At 44.6% G+C, this 23,981-nt stretch overlaps 1 protein-coding gene across 1 annotated transcript in view; it reads right to left on the reverse strand.

Annotated features, from left to right (window-relative positions):
• MICU1 (mitochondrial calcium uptake 1) overlaps positions 1-23,981 on the reverse strand; it is a 399,405-nt gene that overhangs the window by 191,649 nt on the left and 183,775 nt on the right. The window contains exon 7 of the mRNA XM_075348939.1: positions 23,683-23,765. Within this exon, the coding sequence (XP_075205054.1) occupies positions 23,683-23,765 (83 nt within the window). The remainder of the gene's footprint in view (positions 1-23,682; positions 23,766-23,981) is intronic.

A 23,981-nucleotide genomic window follows, 5' to 3' on the forward strand; every position in this document is an offset into this window, starting at 1 on the left:
AAGAACTACTGTATGTAGTTATTTGCATTGCAATTAAGCATCTTTTAGTGCTAATGGCATTTCCAGTATTAGCTTTGCGTTTCCCCCTCTATTTTTAGTTTAGTAAACTAATAACGGTCTTGTTCCTACAATCAACCTCACTTTCTGGTAATCACATCTATGGAGAAAATCATTTAGCAATTAGCAACATGCTGCAAAGAAATAAAAGCTTTTCTTCTTAATTTGTTGATGAAGAAAAGGATTGAGAAAGCAAAAACAAGGAAATAAATGTGAAAACAAACATAAGAAGATGCAATAAGGTTCTCAATAAATGTATTTTGTTTCCTTTTAAGAAATACTTCATCTTCTTAGATATGAACATTTTATTCAATTCTGTAAAGTGAAATGTCTAATAGACGAACTGAAAAACTGAATCATAATATACTCAATAAGCACTAATACTCTCATCAAATAAGGACAGATTCAGAAGCAGAGAAGATGGCACATTTGTGTGACATTACGTGTGCAAATTCTGTATTTGACCATGGTTCTGCATTACAAAAATCATACATGCACCAGTATGGCTGCACCTTGACTGTTTGCATCTGCTAATTAATATTGTGTCTGTAAAACAGAATTTTGACAATGAACAAGGAAAGCAGAAAGGCAGAACACTGAAAATACAGCTTAGGCTAGTTTCACACTTGCGTTGAATGGCATCCGTTGCGTTGTGTGACGGATGCAACGGATGCGTTGCATATAGTGGCACAATGGATGCAACGGATCGTACAAAAGAACGCAATCTGTTAGTTTTTTTTCTTGACTTTACACATCTGGGCATGCGCAGTTGTGTAAAGACGGATGCGTTAACGGAATCCGTCAAATGTCGGATTCTAACGGAATCCGTCACCATTGGCATCCATTATAAAAACAACGGACGCCGATGCAACCCACTGCTCTGCGTAATTTTAACGCACGAAAAAACGGTACATGCTGCGTTCCTTCCGCCCGGCGGAAGCAACGCAGCGTCGGCCAGCGGAAGCAACGCAGGTCCATCAGTCGCAATCAGTCGTCCATACAAGTCTATGGGAAGCAGCGGAATCCGTTAACGGATTCCGCTGTTTTCCAAAACAGCGGATTGCGACTGAAGGAAAAAAACGCAAGTGTGAAACTACCCTAAACAACGGGACACAACTTAAAAGGAAGCAATTATCAGAAATTTGTCATTTGATTAAAATCAGGCTTTTGTGTTAAATGTATTTTCGAAATTTTTATTTCTAATTTTTTTTTTTTTTACATTGCACAATCTGTGTTAATAGAAATCTACAATATTCACACCGTCCACTGTTTTTTTCCCCCCTAAACTCCAACTTCCCATTTATTTACATAGGAATGTTTCAGGTGATCGTCTGTGCAACTGTTTTGTAAGAACCTATAAATATTTGATGAGTTCTTTAACTTATACACCTGCCCTACATAACGTTTCAAAGTAGGTAGTAGGTTAAGAGCAAAGAGTACATATAATGTCAAATTTGCATATACCGATAAAGGGAATTTAAAGCTATGGTGTAACGAAATTCAATACATCAAAAGGTAGGAAAACCCAGGAGTGTATAGTCAAAACAAAAAAAGTTGTTTATTAAACCATGGCTTGGTGAGGTCAATTTTCAAGCTATCAATGTGGGATTAAATAAAAATGAGGTCATGGGATAAGGTTCGGACATTTATTGCAGAGGTTGACCTTTTGTATATTGTATTTGTATACCTGCTGTGCTATGTCATAAATGACAACAATCTTCAGTGCTGGAGAGGAGAAGTGTGGGGGTTAATGCTACGCTATCGCCAAGAAGGAGGAAACAATTGTTGATTTGATAATAAAAAAAGTTTATTCCATAGGTCTACGCGTTTCAGGGTTCAAGACCCCTTCTTCAGGACCGAAAAAGATAAAAAAATCAACAATACAAGATTTTTCATTTTTTTGGTCCTGAAGAAGGGGTCTTGAACCCTACAATGCGTACACCTATGGAATAACCATTTTTATTATTAAATCAACAATTATTTTCCTTACTTGGCGACAGCCCGGCATTAACCCCCACTTCACCTCTCCAGCACTGAAGATTTAGCCACGTGGGGCTGCGGCAGCCGCCATTGTCTTTTATGGTTTCTTGGTGGTTGTGACCCTTATAAGGTGAGTGTATACTGTTGCACACGGCTCTATTAATATCTGGTAAGACCCTATTTGTGCTCTTTGTCCTCAGCTTTTAATAAATGAGAGCAAGGCAGAGACTGACTATGCAAGAAAAACAGACTGGTTGAAAAAAAAAATCCTTTATACTCAGTCAGCAAGGATAGGATATATTTATTTTCATTTCCCAATCCTGCTCCGGCAAGCAGAGAGGCGTATATGTGTGTTTAAGATACTGCTCTTCTGTCAGTGAGACATGTCTTGAACAGCATTTTTTCTGTCTGCAACCAATTCTACAGTTTGAAATATGTGATGGGGGTCTTTTTATCACATTTTTTGGAGAACCCCTTTAACTAACGTCTCTTTTTAGTATATAATGCTACTTTACAATTTAGCTACACCACCTTGTGAGACAAGACACAGGGGTTATCTATAACACATAATGCTTATAATGCAAGTTAAGACAGATATTTGTTTGGGGCTCAAAATGAGCCGTAATTCTGGTGCATTTAATTTTGTTAATCTCCCCCACAGTGTACACAGTCTACCTTTACGCTACGATGGAGCAAGTGAGAATCATATGACCATATCAGGGAGGGGGGAGAGTAGTCTAAAAAGCTATCAGTCATCAGAATCGGAGTACCTACGCCCCAAAACATAATTAAATAACTTAAAGAAAAAAAAAAAACTATCAGGTTTTTCACGTAAACATTATGCATTTAAACATTATAATTACGGTACTTAAATATTTAATCTGTCTACAGGAAATTTATTGGGATACAGAATCTTCAACCCCTTATTTGAGCATTATAGATCCAAGAAAAGTGAAAGAGCCCAAAATAAATGACATCACTTGCCTTCTTTTTAACTGCTGGCATGATGAAATTTAGGACATCGTGAAAGGTGTTAAACTTGTAAAATAGTGTTTAATAATTACAACTATTTGTTCACACGGGGGGGCACAGAGGAGCTCCCTCACTGACTCCCTTACCCTATGTTCCTCTGTAAGCCTAAAAACATTAATATTATACCAGAATGTAGATGGGGAAACATGCCCACCTAGTACTATACTACTTAAAGAGGTTGTCCACTAGCCTGACTTAGTTACTAGTTTGCCATAAATACTGAAAGGGATTTTCTCACAAAGTCCATTTTAATCAATAGATTGTGGAATAAAAATAAGTTCCAAAATTGGATGTTTAAGCAAAATGTTCCTGTGCGAAGATAATCTTATATATATGACCCTACTTTGTACTGTGTATTGGATGTGTCAGATCAGTTCAGAGACAAGAACCGTAAATATGGTTAAAAGGCAAAATGAGCGTTGTCAGGCGCTACCAGCCATGCAGCGCCTGAAACGGCTCATTTTTTCCTTTTAATCGTATTGACGGTTTACTCCCGTGTTGGAGCGAGTGGCTGGTGCAGCAGCTACCCTGATATCCACCATCTCTTCCCTTGCTGTGTTGTCATGATTCGCCTCCCTATCCACATGGCTAGGGGGCAGAGCCTTCTCTCGGGCCTCACTTCCGGCCCCTGGATGCCTTAAAAGCTGACACTTCCAGTGAACCAGCGCTGGCTATAAGCTTAGCTCTGCGTTGCCTGTGATTGCTGGTCCTGTGAGTGATATCCTGATCTGTCTGTTCCTGTGCCCCCGTGCCCTTGTCTGTGTTCTGTCCCCTGGTCGTCCCTCCTGTCCAGTGTCCCCCCTCCTATTCCCCACTCGGTTGCTTCCTCCGGTACTGACCTTAGATTGACTTTGACTTCGCTTCTGCTTGCTCCTCTGGTCCTGCTTCTGCCCGTACGGTGTTTGACCCAGCCTGTCTGACTATTCCTCACAAACCCTGCAGTTCTGCCTCTCAGCTGTGCTGATTAGGCAGTGCATGAGAACGCTGTGCATTTCCTTCCTGGTTCTCATTGCTCTGTGTAGTGTCGTCTGCTGCAGAGCTCTGGCTCCCCCTGGTGGCAGCATTACAGTATAGCCGGCCCTAATAGGCTTTATCTCCCATAGGGAAAAAAAAAAAAAAGAAAGCCATTTAATTCTTGGTAGTGGGATCCAACTTTGCAGGATAACAAACTGTAATGGATCCACTCAGTACTTTGTGCAAGCAAGTAGCCAACCTTACGCAGCTGGTGCAGGATTTGGCTGCAGAGCATCGCACCCTGGTAGCTTCACACAACATTCTGCAGAGTGAGGTTTCTGCTTCTGCAAGGGCCACCTCAGTGGCAGTTACCTCACAAACCGTAGGACAGCATAGTCCCACTGATGTCCAACTGACCTCCCCCGAAACCCACGGTGATGCTCCCCGATAAATTCTCGGGGGAGAAAAACTATTTCGGACATTTAGGGAGAGTTGCAGGCTTCTTTTCACTCTCCGGCCTCGGTCCTCGGGGAATGAGACCCAGCGGGTGGGGATCATCATGTCGTTACTTAGAGGGGGTCCCCAGACCTGGGCGTTTTCCCTACCCCCTTCGGCCCCGGAACGGCATTCGGTTGACCTCTTCTTTGACTCCCTCGGGGTGATATATGACGAACCAGACCGTGTACGGGTGGCTGAGGACAGGATCATGTGTCTCACTCAAGGGAAACCACACTGCTGAGCTATATTGTTCTGAGTTTCGGCAGTGGTCCACTGAGGTACGATGGAATGATTCTGCACTCAGGTGCCAATTCCGGAGAGGTCTTTCGGACTCCCTGAAAGACGCTTTGGCTCTGCACCCTCCTCCCAGCACCTTGGATGATGCGATGACGGAGGCAGTTCAGATGGACCGCAGATTACGGGAAAGAAGGGGAACTGTTACATCTCGTGGCTCTCCTGAGGCAAGGACTGAGGCAGTCTCCCATTCCTTGCCTGCCACGAGCACTCCTGCTCAGCAGCGCCGAAGGTCTGCCAGACTGCGCAGTGTGCAGGAGATACCTTCTCAGAGAGGCAGCAGAAGGGTGACACCTAGTGGTTCTCCTGTTACAAGGAGTGAAGCGGTCTCCCATTCCTGGCCTGCCGCAGACTCTCCTGCTCAGCGGCCCCGAAGGTCTGCGAGGCTGCGCAATGTGCAGAGGTTTACTGCTCAGGGAAGCAGTGAGATTCCCGTTATCTCTGCACATTGTGAGACCGAGGATCCCGCCTCTATTTCCCAGAGGCAGGAGGGTGAGCATGTGCAATGCGTGGTGGGTCCTGATTCGCTCACTGACGTCACACGGCTTGATGACAAGGCTGGTGACGTGGTGAATCCTGACTGGCCAGGCTGGGACGTCGTGGACCCTGATTGGGTCAAGTCCGTCATCTCCGCCTCGCGCCCGCCCTCGGGTGGAGCTGCACCTCCTTAAAAGCTCCCCCTGCCATCATGGCGGCGCGCGACCGTCCTTCTATGTTTGGATGTCTGGCAGCGTGCTGCTACGCCACTGCTCAGGCATTACTGTCTCTTGTGGGCTTGGCCCTTGCTGCTCCGGCAGTACCTCGTTTGCAGGCCGTGTTCCTGCCTTGCTGCTCCGGCAGTACCCCCGTCAACAGGCCGTGTTCCTGTCCCAGGTGAGCTCCTCAAGTCTCCATTGGACTCACCTGGTTATTGAAAGCACACGTGCGTGGGCACCTCTGTGCTACCCTCGTGCCATATTCTCGTGACTTCCACTGGCACACGTGCGTGGGCACCTCTGTGCTTCCCCGTGCAACAGGTACACCGAGCCGTGAGATCTGTGCCATACAACCCTCACGGGTTAGGGCAGATCGGTGTACATAGATCGTCTGTGACATTCCAGACGATCGCTAGCAGCAACCCGCTCACTCTTCACCCACCATAGCGGCGGTCCCTTACACCGCACAGTGGACCTTGACCGGCGGAAGCAGTCCATTTCCCATCTTGGCACGCTTCCCCGGGTCCCCCTCGTAACAGGGAACCATGCGTGAGATTCTGCCCCCTCTACCTAGGGCACCTTCTTTGCCGGCTATGGAACAGATGGAAGTTGGAGCCATCAGTCCAGATGAGAAGGAGAGGAGAAGATCTCAAGCTGTGCTTCTATTGTGGACACCATGGACACTGGAGGAAAGACTGCCCGGCTTGCCCCTCCGCTAAACAGTAGTCGGGAAACTTCTAAGTCTGGGTAACGGTCGAGGAGGTTGCCCAGACTATCAGGTACCTTTCCTCTCCTCCAATAAGATACTTCTGAATGTCGACCTCCGGGTCAAGGAGTCGGTCTGGTCTGCTACTGCCTGTGTTGACTGTGGGTCCGCTATAAACTTCATTGACTCTGAGTTGGTCCAAAGATTAGAGTTAGGGACAGTGAGGTTAGAAGGACCCATTCAACTCCTGGCAATTGATAAAACACCGCTGCCTCAAAACCTCATTCGGTTTGCTACAGAAAAATTTACTCTGGTGATCGGGTATCTGCATTTTGAAACTATTTCTTGTTTTGTAATGGCCAATCTCCCTGCTGGATTAGTGTTGGGGTATCCATGGTTAAGGTTACATAATCCCGTTATTGATTGGGAGTGTCGTACCATAGTCAAATGGAGTCCTGTTTGTCATAAAAGGTGTTTACAATCCGTACCTGTGTTCTCCGTAAGTCCTGAGGGTCTTCCGGAATACCTGAGGGACTACGGAGACGTATTCTCGGAAACAGAGGCCGATGTTTTGCCGCCTCATCGCCCATATGACTGTGCCATTGATTTACTTCCCAATACCAAATTGCCCAAGGCCCGCTTATATCACCTCTCGGGTCCAGAAAGGGCTGCTATGAAATCATACATATCTGATAGTATACGTAAAGGGCATATCCGTCCTTCTTCTTCCCCTGTGGCTGCTGGGTTCTTTTTTGTAAAGAAGAAGGACGGAGGATTAAGGCCATGTCTCTATTTCCGAGAATTAAACAAAATTACTGTGAAAAACTTGTATCCGCTTCCACTCATCCCTGATCTCTACAACCAACTCTCTGAAGCTCGGTGGTTTACCAAACTAGATCTCAGGAGGGCCTAATATCTTATCCGTATTAGGGAAGGGGATGAGTGGAAAACGGCCTTTCTGACGTCAGAGGGGTTATTCGAGAATTTGGTGATGCCTTTTGGTCTAACAAATGCCCCTGCGGTGTTTCAAAATTTCATCAACGATATCTTCTCTGATTTTCTTGGTCGTTTTGTGGTCATCTCGATGACATTTTGATTTATTCTGCCGATAGAGATACGCATACTATGCATGTTCGCTCAGTATTACAGAGATTACGTGATAACCATCTGTTTGCCAAGCTTGAAAAATGTGTTTTCTCTGTTCAGGAAATAGCCTTTCTTGGGTTACTCCTTTCTCGTGATGGGTTGAAAATGGACCCAGGAAAGGTGCAAGCTATCGTGGATTGGGTGCAACCCAGGGATATCAAGGCGCTACAACGCTTTTTGGGTTTCGCTAATTATTATCGAAGGTTTATTAAGGGGTTTTCTCAAATTGCCAAGCCATTGACTGACCTTACACGGAAAGGGGCGGATCTGCAGAACTGGTCGCAAACGGCTATCCAGGCCTTTCTTGAGTTAAAGGACCGGTTCATGTCTGCCCCAGTCCTGGTACAGCCTGACCTCGAGGCGCCGTTTGTTGTTGAGGTGGACGCCTCAGAGGTGGGGGTGGGAGCTGTTCTCTCTCAGGGCCCTGCTACTCTGACTAATCTGCGACCATTTGCGTTCTTCTCCAAGAAATTCACTCCAGCTGAGAGGAACTATGATGTGGGTAACCGTGAATTATTGGCGGTAAAGTTGGCATTCGAAGAATGGAGGCATTTTTTGGAGGGTGCTGTTCACCGTATTACTGTCATCACTGATCATAAAAACCTCGCGTATATCGAGTCCGCCAAGAGATTGACGCCTCGACAAGCGAGGTGGGCTCTTTTCTTTTCTAGAGTTCATTTTTGTATTACTTTTCGGCCGGGGTCTAAAAACGTGAGGACAGATGCACGGTCTCATAGTTTGGACCCGGTTTCAACTCCAGAGCCTCCTTCCTCCATTCTTCCACGAGGGGTGGTGGTCGCTGCCTTGTCGTCCGAGTTAGAGGCTGAGGTCAGGGAGGCCCAGTCCTCAGCGCCATCTTCCGCTCCAGACACTAAACTGTTTGTCCCTTTGCACCTCCGGTTACGAGTACTTCAAGAGTTCCATGAGTCCATACTTAGTGGCCATCCTGGAGTTACAGCCACTCGCAGGGCTGTTGCTCGACTGTTTTGGTGGCCGTCTCTTCACTCAGATGTTGCTCGGTTTGTGTCTGACTGTGGTACATGTGCCCGTGCTAAGGTATGTCGTAACCGGCCGGCCGGGGAACTGGTTCCATTACCTGTTCCTGAAAGACCATGGACCCACTTGTCCATGGATTTCATTACGGACCTCCCTGTCTCAAATGGTATGACTGTGATCTGGGTGATGGTGGATCGTTTTAGTAAACAGGCACATTTTGTTCCCCTCTCCGGTCTACCTTCTGCTGCGACCCTTGCCAACCACTTTATTGACCAGGTGGTTCGGTTACATGGTTTGCCCCTGAATATTGTGTCCGACAGGGGAGTACAATTCATTTCTCGGTTTTGGAGGGCCTTGTGCAGGCGGTTGGGAATTGAGTTGTCCTTCTCGTCCGCCTATCATCCCGAGTCTAATGGGCAGATGGAAAGGACGAATCAGACCCTTGAGCAAATCCTGCGGTGCTTGGTTTCTGCTCAGCAGGAGGATTGGTGTACGTTTTTGCCCCTTGCGGAGTTTGCATTCAATAGCAGAGTCCATCAGTCTACGGGAACTTCTCCCTTCTTCTGTAATTACGGGTTTCACCCTCACTTCGGGACCTTCTCTAGAGTGGATTCGGGGTGTCCAGGGGCCGACTCCATCGTTCAGCATCTGGGGGAGGTGTGGAAGGAGGTACGGCGGTGCATCGTGACGGCTCAACAGTCCCAGAAACGCCAAGCGGACAAACGCCGTTCTCTGGGACCCCCCTTTCAGGTGGGGGACAAAGTGTGGCTGTCCACTCGGAATATCAGGCTCAGGGTTCCGTCTGCTAAGTTGGGTCCTAAGTTTATAGGGCCCTATGAGATCATCGAAGTGATCAACCCGTTGGCCTTTCGGTTGCAACTGCCCCAGACCTTGCGTATTCCCAATGTATTTCCTACCTCCTTGCTTAAGCCATTTGTCCCTTCGGTGGTGGATTCTCAGACCCCTCCGGCTCCGATACTGGTGGATGGTGAGGAAGAGTACGAAATTCAGCGTATTATCGACTCTCGTTGGGTTCGTAGTTCCCTCCAGTATCTGATTCATTGGAAGGGTTACGGTCCGGAGGACCGGTCTTGGGTGCCGGCTCGCTCCATGCGGGCCGATCGGTTAATTGCAGCTTTCCACCGTAAGTATCCTGGGAAGCCTGGGGGTCCGGTGGCCCCCCCTTGAGGAGGGGGTACTGTCATGATTCGCCTCCCTATCCACATGGCTAGGGGGCAGAGCCTTCTCTCGGGCCTCACTTCCGGCCCCTGGATGCCTTAAAAGCTGACACTTCAGTGAACCAGCGCCGGCTATAAGCTTAGCTCTGCTTTGCCTGTGATTGCTGGTCCTGTGAGTGATATCCTGATCTGTCTGTTCCTGTGCCCCCGTGCCCTTGTCTGTGTTCTGTCCCCTGGTCGTCCCTCCTGTCCCGTGTCCCCTCTCCTATTCCCCACTCGGTTGCTTCCTCCGGTACTGACCTTAGCCTGACTTTGATTTCGCTTCTGCTTGCTTCTCCGGTCCTGCTTCTGCCCGTACGGTGTTTGACCCAGCCTGTCTGACTATTCCTCACAAACCCTGCAGTTCTGCCTTTCAACTGTGCTGATTAGGCAGTGCATGAGAACGCTCTGCATTTCCTTCCTGGTTCTCATTGCTCTGTGTAGTGTCGTCTGCTGCAGAGCTCTGGCTCCTCCTGGTGGCAGCATTACATGTGTGATCCATAGTAGAAGGGTGAGTTGCAAGATACAGGACAGTTGGGAAAAATAAGATCTTACGGCTTCTCCATGATCTTAGGTGATTTGATGCAGAGGTTCGCAGATCAGCAGACACATTGCAGGATCCTGCCCAAGATTACCTGTGCATCGCTTATCTTCAGGGTTGTACCTGCATTCAAAACCCGATCAGGTAAGTTCATGCATCTCTATTTTTTCCTCGGCTACCAAAACAGGTACACACATTGCACTCCCTCTCTCCAAATTTTATTTTGGTCTAGGGACATGGTCTGATCATATCACATCTGGAGCGGGGAGGAAGTAAAAATGTATACACACATCACAGCGTTGGATTGCAAACAATTCTATCTTTGATGTGAAACATTTTCAAAAACAGGCAGGATGTTTTACATCAGAAAACAAATCATCTATGTGCTGTGATGTCTTTATACACTTTTGTGTCCTCTCCTGCCCAGGTGCTGTGGTATGATCAGACCATGTCCCTGTATGGTCAGACACGGCCATTACACAGTACATAGCTGGGACACATACGGTATATAAGATTATCTCAGAACAGGAAAAACATTTTTAAAACACATCCAATTGTGGAATTTTTTTTTATTCCAAGATCTATTGATTAAAATTAACTTTAAAACTTACTTTGTGGGAAATTCCCTTTAAGGAAATACTCCTAAATAATCTTGTACATCTCTTCAGATAAGTTACATGATGTTTTGTGCCATTTTGCTTTGCTTAACCTCCTATCCCCTAGCAGCAGCTCTGTTGTCATAGCGATCATTTCCTGAAGGGAGAACTGAGGTCCGCAGGGAGAACAGTGGCTGGAAGGAGAGCGGGGCCTGGAGAGAGAGAGCGGGGCCTGGAGAGAGAGAGCGGGGCCTGCAGAGAGAGCGGGGCCTGCAGAGAGAGCGGGGCCTGCAGAGAGAGCGGGGCCTGCAGAGAGAGCGGGGCCTGCAGAGAGAGCGGGGCCTGCAGAGAGAGCGGGGCCTGCAGAGAGAGCGGGGCCTGCAGGGAGAGGGGCTCAGGTTACAGCAGGATTTGACAAAGCAAGGCATTTAGTATAATGCTTATCTATTGCAGATCGTTCACATGAAAAGACGGCCAAATCCCTTTACATGAAAAGAAAAGTAGTGGCCACTATCAGAGATTGGCTGCAGCGTTTAAGTAGTTAAGCTCATTCCAACTGCTGCTGCTACATTGTTGCCATATACATAGATTCTGACTAATTGGTCTTTTTGACTTCGTTGGCTATAATCACTGGTCTATTCTATGCTGGCATCCCCAGGATATACTGGTAGTGCACCATTTTAATGAAATAATTGTCTTGTTGTGTATTCAATAAAAGTTGTCTATTTTTGCACTTTACTCTTGTTCTCTTGTTTATTATTTCCATAATGAGTAGTGCCGGCACCTTCCCTACCTAATTAAGGGAGGCTCGGTGCTTATTTTCTAATGGCTCCTGATGTGAGTTATGTTATGTTAAAGTGCTGACTGTATAACACAGCAGTCACCTGCACTGCGTGGAGCAGGCTCAGCTTTTCAGCCTGCTCCATATTCCTACACCCTTAAAATGACATGCGAATCATCATTTTATCTTTTTGACGATTCAAAATGAATCTGAAAACATTGCTTAACTCATCTTCAAAGAACATAGTTGGGGTTACGATTAAAGCATCACATGAAAAGAAGGGGCACAGATAGACCTAATAGGATTTTAAGATTTGTTTTTAATTGGGAAAGTGACATTTCGAAGCATGTCAGTAACACAGATATTTTCCCTTTAAAGTGTAAAATGTTTAGCGAGGTAATGTGACTCCAAAAACCTGAAAGTAATGGGTCATAACAGTATCTTTACAAGATGTTAGGTTTTGTTATAGATTAATTAAAATATTCTTGATGTTATATAGCTATGGAAAAAAAGGATGAAAGTTCATATTGAAAAAAACCTGTACAATATGTGTTTTAATATGACAAAAGGTTTCTCATCCTAATCATAAAAGAAATGGAAGAGAGGGTATATATAAAAAAAAACACCAAACCACAGATTAAAAGAAATATATATTTATTGTATTTTATCTATTATGATTCAGGAAGAGCAGGTTGTCCAAAGTGTCCTAATGTTTATTCCTCAGTTTATACCTGTCGAAAATTTTTAAAGGTTCCAAAAACGTTTGGGAATACTCAGACTTAAGAAGAAAGGAAGACCCAGCATCACCTAGCACAGGTGCTCAGGAAAAAAGGGGAGTACAAAACAAAAAATAACTCCGGCACACTGTTATTTCCCTAAATGTATAAATGGACACCAAATAGTCAATTCTTCATTCTTTTTCTTTATTGAAGTGAAAAAAGTGCTATACAAGACAGAAAGTCCGCCGGGTGACAACGTTTCGGTCTAGAGGCCTTCCTCTGGTCGGACAGACTAAGATGAGCAGGAATCACCATGAAACAGTATGAAACGTTGAAAAACGAAAATATGTTTATTCTAGCGATGGAGTAGGAGTAATCATGGAATCGTGGTATGTGAAGTGCAGCTCCTAATACGTGTGGTAGAATCATCATACAATTCTCCACTATAAGGGAGGAGTTAAAAAGGTGTCCGCCCTCTGAGCGAGAAGCTGGTCCCCGTATGGTGTTAGGAGAATAGCCCACAGGAAGGCCAATTGTCGTAGATGTAATACAATCCCAGTGCGATGTGGATCAATATATGATATTGGAATACTGGTTCACAGAGCAGCCAGATGTCTGGGATCAAATGTGTCAAGACATGTAGATAGGGAGAAACAAATTTCTCTCGATTCCATGATTACTCCTACTTAATTGGTAGAATAAACATATTTTTGTTTTTCAACGCTTCATACTGTTTCATGGTGATTCCTGCTCATCTTAGTCTGTCTGACCAGAGGAAGGCCTCTAGGCCGAAACGTTGTCACCCGGCGGACTTTATGTCTTGTATAGCACTTTTTTTTTCACTTCAATAAAAGAAAAAGAATCAAGAATTGACTATTTCGTGTCCATTTATACATTTAGGGAAATAACAGTGCACTCAGACTTAAGGACTTTAAGCCATTCACCCCCGAGCCGGTTTTCACCTTCATGACTAGGCCAATTTTTTCAATTCTGACCAGTGTCACTTTATGACTTTTTGAGGTTATAACTCTGGAATACTTCAGTATATTCTAGTGATTCCGAGCAGAGCCGGAGTCAGCACCCGGGCAAGTTCTGGGGCCCTGGACAGCCGTGGGAGGCCGACTTATCGTAGCCAGGAGCGCTGATCAGTTCTGCGGTACCACAGACAAGCTCCGGGGACCGCAGTTCTCAGAGCAGCAGCCGCACTTACTTGGCAGCTGACCCTTTAAACCCGGCACCTGCATCCCAGCGGTGACTGCTGCACGCTGGGGTGCTTATGTACAGAAGTTTATCTGTGGACGGAGCTACTGCGCAACATGCTGCGCTCCTGTCATACAGATGAAGAGAGGAGCTGCAGCGCCAGGCAACGTCACCCGGTCGTAGAACTGTGTTTTTCCCCCCGCCTCCCCAAAGCTGTATGGGCTCACCAGAGCAGTATGGGCCCCTCAGAGCTGTATGGCCCCCCAGAGCAGTATGGTCCCAGCCCCCAGTCACCAGACCTGTGCGTGGTCTTCCCACCAGAGCTGTGCGTAGTCCCCCCACCAGAGCTGTATTGGGTCTCATAGAGCTGTAAGCCCTCTTCCGCAGTGATGTGCATTCCCCCCAGTAATGTGCATGCTCCCCAAGTAAAGTTGAAGCCCAACAATAATGTGTATGCTCTCCAGTAATATGTATGCCCCCCCCCAATAATGTGTATGCTCCAACAGTAATGTGTATGCCCCCTAGTAATCTGTATGTCCCAAAGTAAAGTGTATGCCCCGGAGTAAAGTGTGTATGCCCCTTAGTACTTGTGTGACCCTCAGTAATGTGTATACCCTTCGGTAACACGTATGCCCCTCAGTTACTCCTCAGTAACTTGTATGCCTCCCCCCAGTATTGTGTATGCCCTTCCAGTATTGTGTATGTCCCCCCAGTAACGTCTATGCCCCCAGCCTCTCCTGTGATGTATATACTGTAGCCCCAGCCCCTCATGTGATGTTTAACCTGTAGCCCCCAGTCTCCCCCGTGATGTCTGTGATGTATATACTGTAGCCCCAATTTCCCTTGTGATTTATATACTGTAGCCCCAGCCCCTCCTGTGATGTATATACTGTAGCCCCTAGCCTTCCCTGTGATATATATACTGTAGCCCCCAGTCCCATCTGTGATGTAAATACTGTTGCCCCCAGCCTCCCCAATGATTTGTATACTGTTGCCTCCACAGTGATGTATACACAGCAGTCTCACTGTGCGTGGCCAGGTATGTCCATCACATAGCGCGGTCTCCACAGCCACATGCCCAGGAGGAGCTGGCCAGAGACAAGAAGAGGAGGTGAGTGAGGAGGCTGCTGCCGGTTTCTCCATAGTAATAATATCTCTAATATGTCTGTGGTGTATACATGTATATGATGTGTATATCTATGTGAATGTATATCACTGTGTGTATATTTTTGTCTGTTTACATTTTAGGGAATTTGTCCTCAAATATGGATATGTACGTACATATCTGTTTATGTGCATTTCTATGTGTGCATGGGGCCCACTGAGTCTTTTTCGCCCGGGGTCCACAAAAACCTGGAGCCAGCCCTGATTCCAAGACTGTTTTTGTGACATATTGTAATTCCTGATAGTGGCAAATTTGGAATGATATTTTTTGCATTTATATGTGAACATATTGGAAATTTGGCAAACATTTTAAAATTTGTATGCCTTTAAACCAGAGAGTTATCTCACATAGAATAGTTAATAAATAACATTTCCCACATGTTTAATTGATATGAGTACAATTTTAAAACATTTTTTGAGGGAAAGTTAGAAGGGTCCAAAAATTATCAGCAATTTCTTCAACAAAATTTACAAAACCATTTTCTTGGGAACCACATCACATTTGAAGTGACTTTGAGAGGCCTATGCAACAGAAAATACCCAAACGTAACACCATTGTGAAAACTGCACAACTCAAACTGCTCAAAACCACATCCAAGAAGTTGATTAAACCTTTAAATACTTCACAGGAACAAAAGCAATGGAAGGAAAAAAATGAAAATTTTACTTTTTCCCACAAAAATACTACTTTAGCCCCAAATTATGCATTTTTACAAAGGTAACAAAAGAAAATGTGCCATACAATTTGTTGTGCGATTTCTCCTGACTACGTAGCTGCCCCAAGTATGGTGGAAGTCTTTTATTTGGGTGCATGTCATTGCTTAGAAGGAACGCCATTTAAATTGTAGAACACAAATTGTCTGGAATAAATAGCAGACTCCATATCGCCTTTTTAGCGCTCCTGAAGTGCCTAAATAGTGAAGCCTCCCACAAGTGACCCCCATTTTGGAAACAAGACCCTTCAAGGAATTTATCAAGATGTTTGTTGAGCACCTTGAACCTCCAGGTGCTCCACAGAATTTTAGAACGTTGAGCCGTGGAAATTAAAAAACCCATTCTTTACCCCAAAAGTGTTGCTTTAATCCAAAATCTTTCATTTCACAGGGGTAACTGGAGAAAAGGCACCATACAAGTGGTTGTACAATTTCTCCTGAGTACGCCAATACCTCATATGTGGTGGAAAACTACTGTTTGAGTGCACAGCAAAACTCAGAAGTGAAGGAACGCCATTTTAAAAGCAAAATTGGCTGGAATCGTTAGCAGACATAGTTTATGTCGCTTTTGCAGAGCCCCTGAGGTGCCTAAACAGTATAAACTCCCCCACAAGTGACCTTATTTTGGAAACTAGACCATTCAAGGAATTTATCTAGATATGCGGTATGAATCAGGCAGCATAAAAGGTTATCCTGGAAAAACAGTTGCTTCCTTCTGCTCAGGCAATGTTCCCCAACTCTGAGGACTGTTTTTTTCCAGCAGGACAATGCACCATGCCACACAGGTAAGTCAATCAATGTGTGGATGAAGGACCATCACATCAAAAACCTGTAATGGCCAGTCCAATCTCCAGACAAGAACCCCATTCAAAGCCTCTGGAATGTAGTCAAAAAGAAGATGGATAGTCACAAGCCATCAAACAAAAAAGAACTGCTTAAATTTTTGCACCAGGAGTGGCATAAGGTCACCCAAAAGCAGTGTGAAAGACTGAAGTTAAGCATGCCAAGACACATGAAAGCTGTGATTAAAAATGATGGTTATTCTACAAAATATTGATTTCTGAACTCTTCCTGAGTTAAACCATTAGTATTGTTGTTTCTAAATGATGATGAACTTGTTTTCTTTGCATTATTTGAGGTCTGAAAGCAATGCATTGTTTTTATTATTTTGACCATTTTTCATTTTCAGAAAATAAATACAAAATGTTTTACTTGGAAATTCGGAGACATGTTGTCAGTAGTTTATAGAATAAAAAAAAAATTTAGATTTTGCTAAAAAAATATACCTATAAAGAGAAAAATCAGAAAAACTGAATTTGGAAGTGGTGTCTTAATTTTTGCCAGAGCTGTATACCTTATTTTCCGCTTTATAAGACGCACTTTTGTTCCCCCAAATTTTGGGGGAAAGTAGGGGGTGCGTCTTATAATCCGAATATACGGGGGGGTGTATATACATACATATATATATATATATATATATATATATATATATATATATATTATATTATATATATATATATGTATATATTACACATATATATATACTCACACACACACACACTGCAGGGTCCAGGGGAGGTGGGGGCAGCTCTGGAGCAGTGTTGGGGGCTTGTGAAAGCTGCAGCAGGGAGCCTTTGATCTCCTGCTCCTGCTCATATAATATGCACTGCCGCTGTCCATCACCATGGTGCTGAAACCACACCGCAGTGATGGGTTGGGGTTGCGGCGCCCCCCTTTGATGGCACATGATCCCCCCTGTGTTAGATATGACCCCCATACTGCTGCCCATCCTAAAATAAAAAAGCTTTACTTACCCCCTCCAGCGTTTCTCCCCGGTGTCCCTGCTTCCACTGTGATCAGGCACGCAGAGATGATATCACTCTGCTGTGCCGATCACATGACCGCTACCGAGAACCAGGAAGTGTAGGAGGAGCAGCACGGAGGGAGACACTAGGGAGGACAGCACTGAGAAAGTAAGGAAATAGTGTTTTATTTTTCTATGGGCAGCAGCATTGGGGCGATATCTAACACAAGGGGATTTGTGCGATCTATAGGGGCCATGGGCAGCACAGGGGGACGTGTGCCATCCATAGGGGGCCATAGGCAGCACAGGGGGACGTGTGCCATCCATAGGGGGCCATAGGCAGCACAGGGGGACGTGTGCCATCCATAGGGGGCCATGGGCAGCAGAGGGGGAAATTTGCCATCAATAATGGGCAATGGGCAGCACAGGGGAACGTGTGCCATCCATAGGGGGCCATAGGCAGCACAGGGGGACGTGTGCCATCCATAGGGGGACATGGGCAGCACAGGGGGACGCGTGCCATCCATACGAGACCTGTGCCAGCTGTAGGAGACCTGTGCCAGCTGTAGGAGACGTGTGCCAGCAATAGGAGATGTGTGCCAGCAATAGGAGATGTGTGCCAGCAATAGGAGACTTGTGCCAGGTTGCCAGCAATAGGGGACTCGTACCAGCATAGGGGGACATGTGCCATGAATAGTGGATGTGTGCCAGCAATAGGGGACGTGTGCCATCAATGGGGGACATGTGGCATCACTGGGGGACGTGTGCAAGCACAAGGGGTCTATATTCAATATAAGGGGGCCATATCCAGATTAAGGGGGCTAATTTTAGGATGGGGGGCTACGAGGGACATATACCCTATAATATTTGTTAGACGGACACTGGCATTATAAGATAGACCCCGTTTAGCATTTAAAAAAAAAAAATCTCTTTTCCTTCACCAAATTTGGGGGTGCGTCTTATAATCAGGTGTGTCTTATAAAGCGAAAAATACGGTATATATATTTTTGTTAAGTCAGAAATGTAATTTTAGTACATTTTGAGTTGTTTGGTTACTATTCTTCCTAATAATATGCCACGGATCTCACCTCCACATGTGTGACCTTATTTTATTCGGAAAATGTTATAGAGATAGTTAACCTATAGGTATTAAGCATATTCAATTTATTTTAATGCTTGTGGCGTTTTCCTACTTAAATACAATCATCTGACCTGATAAGAGGCTACGAGTTAATATTCAAGACAACAAAATGCAGACTCACTGTTTCATCAGTAATGACCTGGTACATTTATCATGTGGGGCAGACAACATTAATATATGCAACACACTGGTTGTAGGATCAATAATGGTAATTGGTGCAATCAATACATACAGTAGAGATTCCTAGAAAAAGGAATTCTTCATCTGTAACAAATGCTATTAGAATACATTTTAGATGCCCTTCAAATGTGTAATTTGGGCTATGGTCTCTTACTCTGGGGTTTAGGACACCTCAATAAAAGTGCACGGTAAAATACAAACCATAACTTGGCGTTAAAGATTACTTAATGTACTAAAAATACATTAATAGCAGAAGGCATATATCAAACATTGTAGTAAAAATATATCAAATCAGTTTTTAGAACTTAATTGAATGTGTGAAGGTGCAGAAGAAGCGTGGATCAATACATTTGTACTAAGAGTGGATCCTTCACTACAACCCTAAAATAAGCCTAATTATCACATCCAGTAGAGCAAAGTGCTTACTTCATAACATGATACCATCTTCCATTTAAGCAATGTTGGTTTATCATGACAGCTGAAAACTGGAACTACCTAGATTTATTGCAGTACTACTGTATGTGTAAAATCTCTACTATAGGGCTTGAGGAAAGCTTAGAAATTTGACTTCAGTTAAAAGGGTTGCCCACTACTCAGAGAAAGCCCTTCTCAATCTGTATGCTTCTTACTTTTAAAATAACACCACTTATACACACCTCCGATGTCAGCACTGTTCCGGTGAAGTCGGGATGGACTTTCCCGGAATGAGAACATTACGTGATCCCTGTGGCCAATCAGCGGCCGCTTCATTCTTCTCCACCTGTCATTCCGGGAAAGGCAGTGCCGACACCAGAGGTGAGTTTAAGAGTTATTATTTTAAAAGGGAGAAACATACAGATTGAGAAGGGGGTTGTCTGAGTAGTGGGCGATCACTTTAATGCTCAAAAAAATGAATAGGTAAACATAACCAATTAAAAAGTAAATAACTACAAAAGACTTAAAGGAGTTGTCCAACATAAACTCAAAAATTTTTGTTAATCTAATCTGTGCTGTATTGTCATATAAATCACCCCTACATTGTTATTTTTTGTTTTCTAACTTTTGTTCCTCTTGAATTATGACTTTATTCTCTGCAGCTCTTTGTTTACATTCAGCTCCAGCAAACATGATAACTCCCTGTGCTAAACCTCCCAGTCAAAGCTGGCACAGCCCAGCCTCACTGTCCAGCCCCGCCCCCTGCACACACACATTCCATGTCAGTATTCTGCCCAGCACTGACCTGTTATCACTCTAGCATTGGAAATAACAGCCCCACATCGGGCTCTGCACCCCCCACCACATCGGGCTCTGCACACCACACACACATATGGCTCTGCATTCCCAACACATCGGGCTCTGCACCGCACACACACTTATGGCTCTGCACCGCACACACACATAGGGCTCTGCACTCTCCACCACATCGGGCTCTGCACACCACACACATATATGGCTCTGCAACGCACACACACATATGGCTCTGCACCGCACACACACATAGGGCTCTGCACTCCCCACCACATCGGGTTCTGCACATCACACACACACACACACACATCGGGCTCTGCACACCACACACACATATGGCTCTGCACATCACACACACACATATGGCTCTGCACCGCACTCCACATAGGACTCTGCAACCCACACACACACACACACACACACACACACACACACACACAGGGAATACATACTTACCCCTCCTCGGTCCCTGCCGCTCCTGCACGTTTGTCCGCTGTCTGGTCTGGATATATCACCACAGTAGTGACATCACCGCTGTCCTGAACTGTCAGACACAGCGGGACAGTGATGAGAAGCAGCGCTGCGCTCCCTCTCATCAGTGCTTTCAAATATATCGGCATCTGTGATGTCGATACATTTGAATGTGCGACCCTGAGCAGGGGGCCCGGTGCTGGTGGTGACACCGTGGGCAGCTGCCACCAGGCCCCTCCCCTCAGCTCACGGACCCCACAGCAGTGCCGGGGGAGGTTGCGGGGAGAGTACGGGTGCGGGGGAATGTGTGGGAGGGTGCAGGGAAGGGGGCGGGGACTCACAAACTGTACAAGCCCAGCAGGACGGCAACATGCTGTTCCCAGATTTGCATGTCAACATGGTCCTGCCCATGTTGACATGAAATAACCAGAAGCAGCAAAATCGCGCAGGAGCGGTCACATGATCGCTCTGAGCCGGGGGAGAGGGGCTGACAGCAGGGCAGGTAAGTGGTCACTATCTACTTACCTGCCCCAATGTAGCCCAATGGGGAACTAATAAAAAAAAGTGAAAATAAGCCGGATAACCCCTTTAACACTAAGCTTTTATACAATGGTGGGAGTATAAAACCACAAATATTAAAACCCATACAAATGTAACATTAATACATAAGATACATGGTGGAGTTTGCCATGAGAAATATTCATGATTTAATACATGACCATAATTTATAGCACATACAGTGAAATGCAAACGTTTGGGCATTCCTGGTAAAAATTACTGTTATCGTGAACCGTTAAGCAAGTGGAAAATTGAATGATCTCTGAAAGGCATAATGTTAAAGATTAAATATTTCCTTTGTATTTTAGGCAAGAAAAAAAACCAACAAGTTTATTCTCAAGTTTTATATTTTTAAAATTAACAAAAAAGGAAAATGGGCCAATTGCAAGGGTTTGTGCACCCTTTATGGTTAGTACCTAGTACCAACCCCTTTGGCAAGTATCACAGCTTGTAAAAGCTTTTCGTAGCCAGCCAAGAGTCTTAATTCTTGTTTGAAGGATTTTCATCCAATCTTCCTTGGAAAAGTCTTCCAGTTCTGTGAGATTCCTGGCTGGTCTTGCATCCACTGCTCTTTTGAGGTCTAGCCACAGATTTTCAATGATGTTCAGATCAGGGGACTGTGAGGGCAATTGTAAAACTTCAGCTTGCGCCTTTTGAGGTAGTCCATTGTGGATTTTGACCTGTGTTTAGGAGTATTATTTATTTGTAGAAGCCATTCTCTTTTCAACTTCAGCTTATTTACAGATGGTGTTATATTTGCATTAAGAATTAGTTTAAATTTCATTGAATTCATTCATCCCTCTACCCATAAAGTGTTCCCCGTGCCATTAACTGCAATACAACCCTAAAGCATGATTGATCCACCCCATGCTTAATGGTTGGTGAGATGTTTTTTTTCCTCAAATTCTGTGCCCTTTTTTCTCCACACATACCTTTGATCATTGTGGCCCAAAGAGTTTATTTTAACCTCATCCATCCACAGGACTCGTTTCCAAAATGCATCACATATGTTTAGATGTTCTTTGCATACTTCTAAAGTTGAATTTTATGCTGAGGACACAGGACAGCTTTTCTTCTAATGACTCTTCCATGAAGACCATATTTGTGCAGGTGTCTCTGAACAATAGAACAATGCACCACAACTCCAGATTCTGCTAAGTCTTCCTGAAGGTCTTTTGAAGTCAAATGGGAGTTCTGATTTGCCTCTCTAGTAATATTACGAGCAGCTCTCACAGACATTTTGCTTGGTCTTCCAGACCTTATCTTGACCTCCATTGTTCCTTTTAGCTGCCATTTTTTAATTACATTTCGAAGTGAGGAAAGGGCAACTTGAAAACGCTTTGCTATCTTCTTATAGCCTTCTTCTTTGTGAGCCTTCACCATTTTCAGAGTGCTAGGCAACTGCTTAGAAGAACCCATGGCTGCTGTTTTTTGGCACAAGGTTAGAGGAGGCTGAGGTTTTATAAAACTGTGAAATCTGCATCACTTGGCCTTTCCTAACTAAGGGGTGCTTCACACATAGCGAGATCGCTACCGAAATCGCTGCTACGTCACGGTTTTGGTGACGCAACAGTGACCTCATTAGCAGATCTCGCTGTGTGTGACACTGAGCAGCGATCTGGCCCCAGCTGTGAGATCGCTGCTCGTTACACACAGCCCTGGTTCGTTTTCTTCAAAGGCGCTCTCCCGCTGTGACGCACACATTGCTGTGTGTGACAGCGAGAGAGCGACGAAATGAAGCGAGCAGGGAGCAGGAGCCGGCGTCTGACAGCTGCGGTAAGCTGTAACCAAGATAAACATCGGGTAACCAAGGGAAGCCCTTTCCCTGGTTACTCGATATTTACCTTCGTTACCAGCCTCCGCCGCTCTCGCTGCCAGTGCCGGCTCCCTGCTCTCTGCACATGTAGCTGCAGTACACATCAAGTAATTAACACGATGTGTACTGTTGCTAGGAGTGCAGGGAGCCAGCGCTAAGCAGTGTGCGCGGCTCCCTGCTCTCTGCACATGTAGCTGCAGTACACATCGGGTTAATTAACCCGATGTGTACTGTAGCTAGGAGAGCAAGGAGCCAGTGCTAAGCAGTGTGCGCGGCTCCCTGCTCTCTGCACATCTAGCAACGTTATGATCACTGCTGTGTCGCTGTGTTTGACAGCTAAGCAGCGATCATAACAGCGACTTACAAGGTCGCTGTTACGTCACAGAAAATGGTGACGTAACAGCGACGTCGTTGTCGCTGTCGCTATGTGTGAATCCAGCCAAAGATAGGGAACAAGACATAACCCTAACAGGCTAATTAAGCTCTGAAACCTCGGTCAAAGTTATTGGTGTACACAAATCTCATAGGGTGCCCAAACTTTTGCATCGGCCTATTTTCCTTTTCGTAATTTTTAAAAGTAAAAGATGAAAAAAAATGTTTGCCTAAAATAAAAAAGTAAATGTGTCATCTTTAACTTTATGCCTTTTAGATATCATTTAATCTTCAACTTGCTTAACTGTTCGCAATAACAGTAATTTTGACCAGGGGTGCTCAAACTCATCACAACATCATTTCTTCTCAAAGGACGCTGGTACTTTTCACAGACATATAGAAGAGAATAGACTACACTGTTGTTGTTTTTATCTAACATGATACCTCATATTAAACTTGATGGACTGTCTGTCTATCAGAAGTCAGTATTTATTGGGAGGAGTTAAACGAAAACCAGTGTGGACAAAATAATAGGTTAATGGTTTACACTAGCAGAATGACAACAAAAAAAACCATCATAAAAATGTTTTTTTTTTTGGCAATTCTATCTGGGATGCTAAAATGTTTGGGTGATTACTGAAATATAATACTGAGTTATTATAGAGCACTTTCATTATGCTAACTATACGTTCTGGAAGACGGTAAATGGTACTATAAACTTTATAAAATGAAGGAGAAAAAAAAAAAAAAAGGAAAAAAGGAAAAAAAAAGTGGACAACACAAGCTAAAACAGATTGTTATACATGGACGAAACATTTACTCACCTGTTCAAACTCCTCCATGTCAACTTCTCCATCTCCATTCAGATCAAACATTTTAAAAGCAATTTCAAAGTTTCTCTGAGGAGCTAAGGAATAAAAACAGAAGTGTTAGTTTACAGTGGATAATTAAAAGAAGTTAATTGAACTCAGCATAAAAACATACAAAATTGGACATAATTTCACACAAAACTCCAAAATTGTTGGCATCCTCAATGTAATATTTGTTTGCACATTCTTAGAAATAAATAATTGCAATCAATCACTTTCTATAGCCATCAACAAGCCTCTTACACCTCTCAACT

This window comes from Anomaloglossus baeobatrachus, chromosome 5 (genome assembly GCF_048569485.1).
Source record: "Anomaloglossus baeobatrachus isolate aAnoBae1 chromosome 5, aAnoBae1.hap1, whole genome shotgun sequence".
Taxonomy (NCBI): Eukaryota; Metazoa; Chordata; class Amphibia; order Anura; family Aromobatidae; genus Anomaloglossus; species Anomaloglossus baeobatrachus.